The sequence below is a fragment of the Egretta garzetta genome, unplaced genomic scaffold (assembly GCF_000687185.1).
Source record: "Egretta garzetta isolate BGI_Z169 unplaced genomic scaffold, ASM68718v1 scaffold173, whole genome shotgun sequence".
NCBI classification, from domain to species: domain Eukaryota; kingdom Metazoa; phylum Chordata; class Aves; order Pelecaniformes; family Ardeidae; genus Egretta; species Egretta garzetta.
In genome coordinates, this window is record NW_009259112.1 from 287282 (window position 1) to 298791 (window position 11510).

At 38.4% G+C, this 11510-nt stretch overlaps 1 protein-coding gene across 1 annotated transcript in view; it reads left to right on the top strand.

The window, feature by feature from the left end:
* The window catches only part of TRPM3 (transient receptor potential cation channel subfamily M member 3), a 301300-nt gene that overhangs the window by 199318 nt on the left and 90472 nt on the right, over positions 1–11510 (top strand). The window contains exon 8 of the mRNA XM_035891054.1: positions 7865–7988. Coding sequence (XP_035746947.1) covers positions 7865–7988 — 124 coding nt within the window. The remainder of the gene's footprint in view (positions 1–7864; positions 7989–11510) is intronic.

The following is an 11510-nucleotide window of genomic DNA, read 5'->3' on the forward strand; positions in this document are numbered from 1 at the left end:
GGAAAGATGTCCCTGCCCATGTCAAGGGGTTGGACTAGATGATCTTTAAAGGTCGCTTCCAGCCCAAACCATTCTATGAGTCTGTTATTCTATTTCATCATCACAAACTCCTGCCTATAAGAAAGGCAAGTGATAGAATCTCTAGAGGCAGAACAAGCAAGTCATTTCTTACCTGAGACGCTCAAGTCTGGCTTTGTGAAAGCTGTTATACTCCCTTACTATGGGTCTTCTTTCTGTGCTGCTGCCATTCCAGGTGGTGCCTGCAATGTTATCAAACAGCATTTTCTTTCCCTGTTCACTTTGCATTAAATAGAATGCAGAAACTATGAAATTTGTAAAGCTAGCAAGTAGGAATTTCTGTGTGTTCACCCTGCTTCAGAAAACATCAGTCTAAAATGCAATGATATTTTTAAGAATACTACAAATGAAATACCAATATTGTTTATATTCATAAGAATATTTTATCCAAATACATTAGATTTCAGATACAAACTGTGTACTTTCCCCCTCTGTAACCTACTTTTGAATAGTGCTTAGCAATATGAGGAGAATGCTGAATAATTGGCACGTTAACTGAGCTACTAGCTTTTTCTTTTGGATGGAATCTAAGTAGGTTATACAAAACTGTGTCTATTAGACTCTAAATCAATGTAGCACATCCAAATTGCGTGCAGAATTTAATTCTGCAGTCCACTGTGCAATCAGACTATAAAGTCAAAAACCTATTTTAATTCTGGCTGCTGGCTGCGAATCAGGGTCTTCTCCAAGACACGGCATATCTTCCAACTGCTATGCACTGGATATCTGATCTAAGTAGTTCAAAAAGCACATCATTCATGGCAGCAACAGACTCAGCACTTGCATATTGTTTCATGCTGTTTTTTCAGTGTCTTAAATTCTCACTCATTGCAGACTGATATGGATTAATTTTCTACATACAAGAATGTGTCTATATGTCTACTAAGCACTGCTGTGAGTTTTTGAGTTTATTTGAAAGGTTATTCCAGGGGGGAAAAGAACTATCTCTGGAGGTGAAGGAAGACAAAATATAGCTCTCTGCTTGAGTTTCAATCAGTGTGGCACCAATCCGTCCTCTCAGGGAGATCCTTAAGAGCATTGGACAATTGCATATCTGCCCAGTAGGTCCTTTGGTATTGGGTTTCACAGAACTGTGACGTGCCTGCCTTCCCTCCTCATTACTTAATCTTCCTAACTGATTTCACATAGCAGAAAAAGGAATGATTTTTTTTATATTAATCAAGGTGAAATACCTCTTTGCAATGTCAATGTATGTGCATCCTTGAAAAGACAGGAGACAAGAAGCTTGAATCTGCTTTATTTTAAGGCCTGATTATAGGCTTTCCTTATGAAAAGGCAGACATTTCACTCACCTAGGGCAGCGTTTGGGTGCATATTGTAACCATAAGCAAGACTTTGCTGGGCTGCAGTGGAATGAGGCTGCCAGCACAATTCAGAGGGCTGTACGTGCACTGCCTTGCAGGACGTGCTGCCTGCAACTGTGTGGTGTACCAAGAAGCAGGTCAGAAGGAACTGTGAGGCATACCTTGAAGTACAGATGTCTTTGGAAGTAAATCAGTTGTGAGGCCTCAGTATCTCATCCCTCTCATTGAAGTTCCCGGGACAAGGCAAGGCAGATACACAGTTTTCCACTGAGCTGAGGTTTCAGCATTATGAATATCAGATATGCAGAATTAATGCAGGTGGTTTGTTGTTTTTTTTTTTAAGTTTGCCATAAGTATAATATCAGGGACTACATATTGCCTTGGTCTGAAAAGCCTTGAGTGTTGAGCATGTACAAGGTGGCTACACTTTGCTACAAGCAAATAAAATTCTCAGTAGTAAGTTGAGTAAGTTCCCAGTACCTTGTATATCATAATGACAAATAAGCTATGTACACGCAATAACCTAAATGAGAAGGCGGCTTAAATGCAACCTTCCCCATGTGGTGAATTGGAAGAATTATTTGGCTGCTCATCACTATTGGCCCTAATTTAAAGGTCGGGTTCTCCAGGCTCTGAAGCACTTAATTTCTCATTTACTTAAAAGTTGAAAATGTGTTGAACAGCATTGAGAGGTAAGAACATAAGATTGATCATAAACACACAAATTTAGACCCTACTAAGCCCTAAGTGAATATCCTAGTTGTTAATAAGTCTCCTCCACATAAAGCCAAAGTATTTTTGACTGTATAATCAAGGATGCCTTCTCATTTCATTGTCTTACATGAAAGCACAAGCTGGAAGTAAAAAAACTGTAAAGTGCAACTATTTATAGGATCATTCCATAGTTTTTAATCCTCAGAGATTTTTTTTTAATTAATGCTGAATTTAAAAAGAGAAAAATGAAACACTATGTTAAAACTATGTCACTTCTTAGACAAATATTTCCTTACAGAATGGGAAATGACTCGCAATATGCAAATGCAGTCTCCAAGCTGAGTTTATAGCATATTAACTACTCCATCAGTTCTACTCCTGCAAGCATGAGACCCTTAAGGAATTTAATTCAATGCCATGAAAATGTGCTTCTTGCCTAATGTTCATAAGGAAACATAAAACATTCTCTGTGCTTTAAATGAGCATCCTCATATGAGAATCATTAAAGATTGCCTTTGGATTGATCTGTCTCTGCATCCACTGTGGCATAGTTTCTAGGCTTCATAACTGTAGTATATTACTTAAATCTCCTTTTGTCTAATAGCGAAAATATATGGATTTTTCACTTTGAGCAAAAGGGGTCATAACGTAGGTATCATGTGGGTCTTCTGTATCCCCCACGGTGTCTACCACATCATGGGGGATCATGGCTACTATCACATCTGAATTATTTTGTAAGATTGTTTTCACATTGCATATTTTGATATCATTAGTGTTCTCTTGTAACAAAGTACTTTGAAAATCAAAAGCTGGGTAGAAAATGTCATTTCTTTGTTGAAACACAATCATCTCTCTTTTGGTGAAGGGAGAACCATTTAATAAACATACTCAGGGAAAAATGATGTAGAAGAACAAACACCAGTGAAGAGCTGCAAGGAAAGCTGATTCGTCATAAAACCACACAGAAATCATCCCTGTTTGAATAGAATGAAGGAATAATTACCTTTATTTTCTGTCTCTTTTCATAGCAATGCTATGCAAGATGTGTGGATTTAAAAAATATGAAAAATTCAGTGAGTCCCACAGAGTTGCACAACTGTGTCTCATTTGTAATTCCAATGGAAGAAAATATCAGCAGAGTCTCTGGTCATGTTTCTTACATGTGGTGTGATTGACTAAAATGCAAATCATAATTAAAACTGAAAATCCCCTAAGCTTCCCATAAAGGAGGTCAGGAAATAGTTTTCACATCACACTGATATTTTATGGATATATTTTCTTTATCCTGAATAAAAAGAATAATTAAAAAAAAAGAATTCACAACTGAAAAGTTAGTTCATTGAGTGTAGTGTTTCATTTAGAGAGTTTCAAAACATTTTGATACCAGTAAGTTTAAAAAAATCTATAATGAACTTGAATTTTGAGACTGGATTAGAGCAAAATCTTTATAAATCTCTAGTACATTGTATGGCTCCAGTACTAAAAATCTGTGGGGGAAAAAAAAGACTAAATAATTCATGGAGCTGGCTATGGGCTACAATATCATATACCATGATTCTGAAAGACTGTAATGTTATTGAGTGAAATGTCTATTATCTCCTCAAATATTAGGCACAACTTCAAAAAAAAACATTCTTTCTGAGGAGGGAGGATGCCAAAATGCCATCAGCTGTTTCTTCTGCATTGGCCAAAGCAATGGAGTACTGCTTTGCTCTTTAATGTCCCAGCATATCTTCGGCACTTTACTTACTTTATAAATTCAGTGTTTTTAAGTGGCCTCTCCTGATGGATCCAAGACATCTTTCTCCCTTTTTTCCCGTGATAAAACCATACAGGTCAGTTCTGATAATCTGATGCATCAAAACTAATGTTGGCATCTTCTTAAAAAAAAAAATCACTCTTAGCAACAATCCTAAGTAGATTTTTTTTTCTGAAACTAAATGTAAATCTATATAATTCTACCTTATATGGCAGATTTTTGACATTAGGTGTCTAAATTCCATCAGCAATCCAGGTCCTTGGGGGAAAAAAAAAGTTGGTTACCTGGACTGGCAGGAAAATGGGCTTATCTTAGGTATATTTAGGGGATGAAAGAACAGATTTGAACTATGTGGGGAATGAAAGAAAAGAACAGGTTAAAGTGTCCTTTAGTAGGACATTTCATTAAGGCAGGAGCAAGTTACCTGCAGTATTGCTTCCATGACAAATCAAGTGGAATTCAGGGAATCATGCCATCAAAACACCCCAAACAGGACTTTATGGGTATGTTGCAAAACACTTTCTGAACTGAAACCTAGCAGAAAGATGATAAAAATACTATCTTCATCTGATGGCACTATTCAGTTTTCTTAGGGTGAGAGTATGCTGACTTTGAAGGAAGTCATAATCACAGAGTTTCAGTAAAGTGGGTAGTTTTATGCTTATGGAGCTTTATGCATATGAGGTTCATAATCTATGACAGAGGCTGCTGAATATACTGTTCCCAAGTGAGTGGCCAAGAATCTCTTGTGGTCTAGGTTAGACCTCTCATCACAAGACTCAAGGAGCCACCCCTTTTCCCCTGAAACTAAAATTAGGAATCTATGATTTTAAAAAAACGTGTGCTAAAGTTGTATGCGTAATGAATGTGGTTGTCTTTGCGTAGTGGATAAATCATGACCCCACCTGCAAGTCCCAGTTATTTTGCTCACAGTAGTCTGTGAAGTTACTTGTTTAACATGCATTGGATTTGGTGTATCCATCACAGATTTAGCCTTTAATAGCCTGGCACAGTTTGTATTTGTCTCAGCTGTGTTACACAGTTGGGAACTTTGATCTGATAACTTCTAGCATTTATAGATTCCTAAGGAGTAAATGTGATATGGTTTTGATATGACTGATTTCAGTTTACACAAAGCTTAACTCAGCTACGATTACTTTATCAGAAAGCTTGCTATTATTATTGTTTCTATTTCTGATTACAATCACTTCAGGTTTTTCATCTCAAAAAGACATTGAACGGGCTTGCTGTAGAGTTGCAGAGCAATGAGATGTTAAGAAAAAGTACTTAGTAAGGCTAGAAAACTGCATCAATCAGGTGATGACAACAGGAAGTTTCTGAGCAGTGGTACTTCAACAAATGTGTAGCCCTGTAGTTAGGGAATCACTTCTTGATACTTTAAAAAAAAAAAACAACTCCATATCTTTCACATGGACTTTTCTTTACATGCTGTTTAAACTTATGATATACCGTTTCCAACAGTTTTAATTCAGGAAAGGAAAGTGATGGCTGCTTACGAAGCCTCAGAACTTAATTCTGCTTTCACGTTGTGCTTATGAAAGCAAACTTCCCTTGCTTTCTGTGTGTGTTAACCTGAGAGACAGACAATTTCTGAAATGAAATTTCATGTTTGGATTCTACACTATATTTAAGGAAAATTAAATTATGATGAGAAAATAGGATGATTTTCATCCTAGGATCTTTGGAAATGTTTTCTTAAGTTTTCTAATTTCTTCCAATTCCATGTATTTTTTCATATACTTCCTATACTTTTCATACTTTTTTGTGTACTTCACTTTCATATATCATTTCCAAAGGAAATAAGAACTTTATTAAAATGTCTTTTTAGATTTTCCAGTTGATGCTTTGAGGAAACTTGTTCTTAGTGATTAATGCTTTTTTTCTTTCTTAGTTTGAAGGATGGAAAATTGCATTTACAGTAATAGCACCATTTTGTGAAGAACAGCCTTCTTGATTCAAGCAAATGTCCAAATGTTTGGTTTTATTTTTAAAAAGCCCAAAAAAGGGGCTCTGAATTTATATCACATTATACCTATGAATCTGCAACTCAAAGTATACTAGTGCTTTTCAGGGTGTCATCCTTTCCAAGTTGACTCTCTTTAACATGGCGTGAATCTACATTTCTACCCATGCTCTGACACCCTGTTTCATGTTCCCGTGTGCTTGCAACATCCTTGCTTCTATACAGGAGGTCAGGTTATTTTTCTTATAACCCACACACAGAAGGTCCTCTGCTGTCAGCTCTCATTGCTGCCCACCAAGATCGTTGGAGATTTTAACTCATAGTATGTCGCCTTTATGTGAGGGAAGCAGGTCACACTGTGGGAAAGAAGGGCTTACACAGGGAGTGAGTAGCAAAGGCAGTGTGGCTGCATCCCTAATATTCCAGGGAAAAGCACATCTGGGGCCGTACTGCTCCTCAGTGGAAAGAGGGTGTACAGAGGTAGACTCTCCATTCAAGAGGAGTCTGTAATAAAGCAGAAGACAACAGGAGAAGCCAGGCATAGAAAGAACAGTGATCCACAGTGTGGTCTAAAACCCCACATAAACTCATTTTATTCCAAACACATCGACATATGCCGTACAGGTTTCTTTGTCAAGTGGAAGTCCTACTCAACAGGAATATTTACAGTCAAAGTCAAATTTAGAGAGTAGAGAACATATGCGCTCCGTATGCCAGTCCTTCTATATTCTCCTATGCACCTCTGTACCTCTTTCCCATTCCCATTTCTTGTCTCTTCTAACGACGTGTTTGCTGGAGGTATAAAGACTAGATAATTAAATTATATTTGAAATTCAGTTGTGTAATGAATATCCTGCAGTCTCGTTTGGGCTTCCTTGCTGCAGAGAAGTACAGGCAACTTTTACCAATAGCGTGAAATAAGCAGGGGTTTGGTCATTGTTCTCCCAGAGCAGCTGCCATAAGCTAACAATGACTTTTAGGTACTGTGCTGCTTCTGATTATTCTTTGCAGTTGCTGCAGGGCTAAATCTTTGTTTATCTTCTGTCATAAAATATGAGTCACAAAGATTCTCTGATTTTCATTCCCCTGGATGATCAATAATGACTTATCCTGTCAAACATGCTGACCCAGCAAATTTGAAACACTTAGTTACAATTTTTAAGTGAGAAAACTGCTATACAGTAGAAGCTTTCATACATCAAAGGATACATGTTCTAAATTAGAGCCCACTATTTTGTAAGACATTAAGAACAGCAATGTTTAACTCAGTAGAGTCCTGAGAATAGGCTTTTTGATATCAAGGGATAAGGTTCAAGTATTAATATTCCATGTAATATTACTATTTATTTCTGCTGTTGGGCCACTTTTTGCAAGTACTAACATTAGCGATGAGGAGGAATATAAAAATGGCTACTCTTTAAACTCCTAGAAGATCAGCATGAACAAAAGCAAAATGGTTTCTTCAAGTGGACTCAGGAACAGAGAAATGGTTTTGTTTTGTTTTCTTACCTGGTCCTGTGCAGCATCAATAAGGTCACTTGAAACTGTTGGGATATTCGAGCTAAAATCAAAAACACTGACAACACAAATGCTCCGAGTTTCATAAAATGAACTATGAGTTGAATTCTGCTAAATCACTGACAGGAAGGGGTCATCGGTTCACCCAGAAGTGTTGGTCTCCCTCAAATCCAGACTGACAGTGTGGTTCTCGTTTTTGTTTGGAAATCCCACAGAGCTGATAGTTTGAATGACCTTCTGTCTGCAATATGTGGGAAATGAAATAAAAACTTCAGAGTTGAGGGACCCCAACATGATCAACGTGTTTTTCTAGAACAGTGTTTCCCAGTTTGTCTCTGAGGGTTTCAGCAATTTCTGCCCTTCAAACCTGTCCAAAACAACCTGCAGTGATTTGTTATCTAACTCTTATTTGTTTAACCGTTGGCTGAAGTTGCAATGTTCCCTCATGTCTGTTTTTCTACTTTATTTTTTCTTTTTGAATTTCAGACTTATCAACGAGTCTTTGAGGGACCAGTTGCTAGTTACCATACAGAAGACTTTCACATACACCCGAACCCAGGCACAGCACCTCTTCATTATCCTTATGGAGTGCATGAAGAAGAAGGAGCTGGTATGTTCACACTTTCCTTAGAGACAAAGGGCGAGCTCAATGCATTGTTTTGATCAAGGCTTTCAGGTGCCTGTTGAAGGATTTCACAAATCTGATCACTGTGATCCAGAATCTAAAAGGATATTATATCAAGCTGACTTTTGTTTGGTTTAATCTGTATTTTCTCATTTAAAGTGATTAATTCAACAGATCTGTTGTCTTTGTAAATTCCTCTACATTTCCTTTGACAGGAAAAAGTACGGCTAGTAGAGTATGGATATTATTACTTTTCAGTCATCCTCAGGTATATCATGATTGAAATTCTACCTCATTCAACTTGAGAAAACTGCAGAGGGAAGCATAATTGTTTATCTGTCACTGGGATCATATTTTAAAGATGCTGTAGAGTTGCACAGGTATTTTATTATGGAGATATGTGACAGGGAAAGAAAACAGCTTGTCTCCAAGGCTCCTATTCTGCAGTGGCAAGGCTATCCCTTTAACACATACTTATACTTTCTTGAAGAACACAAGATCTTTCAAGAAATTCTGAAAGCTCCATGAGGCTGCTTTTGCAGAAGCATTTCTGAAGCCAAATCACATTGCAAAAAAACTTGGGATTCAATTCCAGGGGTTCTTATTTCTTAAAAACTGACAGAATAGACATGCTTCAATTTTGTAACTTAATCTTTCTTCTAAGCTTTGTTTTTGTTTCATATCGCAGCTTCCTGGAATTCCAGGCTGATGACAGCCTGCAACACTTCGTGTAGAGTAACACTCATGAGGAAAGATTGACTCGGTTGTTTTACAGAAGTTTCATTTTCTGAAACTGAGGTTTTTGTGACTTCATCCTCTGCTGTGCCTTTTAATTTTAGTTGAAAATATGGCATAGAGTAATTAATACCACTGGAGGGAAATGGGGAAAAACAGTTAGAAAGTATTAAAAAAACAGGCTGCCCTCCTAGACAGAGTGTTCCAAAATGGAAGGTATTTGTTTATATGGTTTAGCTTGCCAAAAGTATCAGTAATCAGTAGTTCATGCAGCCATCAAAAAGTAGTCAGCCTTCCTCATGCATAACTAATCATTTAGTTGTACCATAGTCACCTGGCATGTACCCTGGACAATGGCAGAGAGGAGAGGATCCCAAGGACAAGTTTTCAGGGAAGGCATGACAGCAGCATGCAGTTCCACTGTGCCATTGCAATGTAGATGGTTGATGGAACTGGACATGCAGCAGTCCCTGCTGCCGCCTTCCTCCCACAATCTGAATTAAAACCGTATAGCAGACTTTAAACACCCTTTAGCTATACACAAGCAGTCAGTGCATCCCATAAGGTATAGACTAGTCATCCCTTCCCTAAGTGAACTACATCAAGACAGAGTTCTTTTTTCTTTCTTTTCCTTTTTTTTCCCCTCCATAATCTCCTTTGCTTTAAAGACTCTCAGAAAAATATGACTGTGCTACAGAAATACTTTTCCTACCCATTTATGATTATCAAGATGTACAATGACCTGCATGGCACTTGAGTTTACTTTACATGTATAGTGTATATGTACCTCAGTCTACCTTAATGTTGAATTTGATGTAGCATTTCTTATCAATGATTAGCAGAGAGAACCTTCTTAGGAAAACAGCATTAATTCTTTTATGCCCATTTCTGTTACGGTAATAATAATAATAATAAGAAGAAGAAGAAGAATAAGAAGAAGAAGAAGAAGAAGTACTAAAATATACTGCTTGTGAACCAGTGTTCTGCATGCAAACATAAAAAACATAGTTAATGACAGAAGATGGAAAAAAAGAATGAGGGAGGGAGGGGGAGAGAGAAAGGGAGAGCAGAAGGGAGGGAGCAAGAGAGGCAGGAAGGTACAAAGAAACAAAGACTAGAAAGTAGAGGCAGATACTGAATTATCCAGACTGGAAAAATGCAATTCTGTATTGTTCCAGACATCTAAATCCAGAACTCGTTGTCAGGCTTTGAACAAACTCTGCTACTGCAAATTTAACTGTGACATTTTTGTCTGCAGTATTCACATCAAGATTTTTATTCCAAGCAAGGTCGTGCATTTGTAACCTCTGTCATCACTGACATTCTTTACCTACCCATCTTGTGAAGAGCTATTAGCCAGGAGGTGGTTTGCCCAAAATTAAGTGTTCCGAATTTTAATTTATACCACTAACCCAACCATATGTAAAGAAAATACATTAAACCAAGTGTTTCTCTCTGGTACCTCAGTTGTACTCAGAGCACTAATTTTAACAATGGTATGCTAGAAAGATTTTATGTCTGAGTTGTGGTTGCTAGGTTAATGGTGTCTTTTAAGACTCATAACCGCCTATATAAGTGTAAAGGAAAGATGATACTCATAATGGTGAAGATAGCATTACCAAAGGAGATAGATGTCCCTGGAAATGTGAAGTATTCCCGGGAGTGAGTGGTGACTTCACTGGTTCTTCAGAGCCAGGTGTTTCATATTTCCACATCTGTCCCAGCTCTTGTCCTTCCTCAGGCTTGACGTTCTGATTTGGGTGTGCTGTCATGGTTTAACCCGGCTGGCAACTAAGCACCACACAGCCACTCGCTCACTCCCCCCTCCCTCAGTGGGATGGGGGAGAGAATTGGGAAGGAAAAAAAAAAGTTAGAGCCGTGGGCTGAGATAAAGACAGTTTAATAAGACAAAATAATAATAATAGTAATAATGAGAATGGTAACAGAATATACAGAATATACAAAACAAACGATGCACAATGCAATTGCTCACCACCTGCCGACCGATGCCCAGCCCATCCCGAGCTGCGATCACTCCCCGAGCAGCAATCAGTCCCCGAGCAGTGATCACTCTCCCCGCAACCGGCCAACCAACTAACTCCCCCCGAGCATGACGTTATATGGTATGGAATAGCTCTTTGGTCAGTTTGGGTTAGCTGTCCTAGCTGTGTTCCCTCCCAGCTTGTTATGCACCTGGCCGAGCAGGAGAAGCTCAAAAAGTCCTTGGGTAGTCTGAGCACTACTTGGCAACAGCTGAAAACATCAGGGTGTTATCAACATTCTTGTAGTACTAAATCCAAAACACAGCACTATGCTAGCTACTATGAAGAAAATTAACTCTATCCCAGCCAAAACCAGGATAGTGTGTAAGACAAAACACTGCTTGGTGAACTGACTTCACAAGTCTGATCTCCCCTCTCTCTGTAGAAACAAACAGAAAGAATCATAGAATCATAGAATGTTTTGGGTTGGAAGGGACCCCTAGAGGTCATCTAGTCCAACCCCCCTGCAGGAGCAGGGACACTGCTAACTAGATCAGGTTACTCAGAGCCCTGTCCAACCTGACCTTGAAAGTTTCCAGGGATGGGGCCTCCACTACATCTCTGGGCAACCTGTTCCAGGGTTTCACCACCCTCATTGCAAAGAATTTCTTCCTTACATCTAGTCTAAACCTACTCTGGTTTAGTTTAAAACCATTACCCCTTGTCTTGTCACTGCTGGCCCTACTAAAAAGATTTTCCCCATCTTTCCTATAGGCTCCCTTTAAGTACT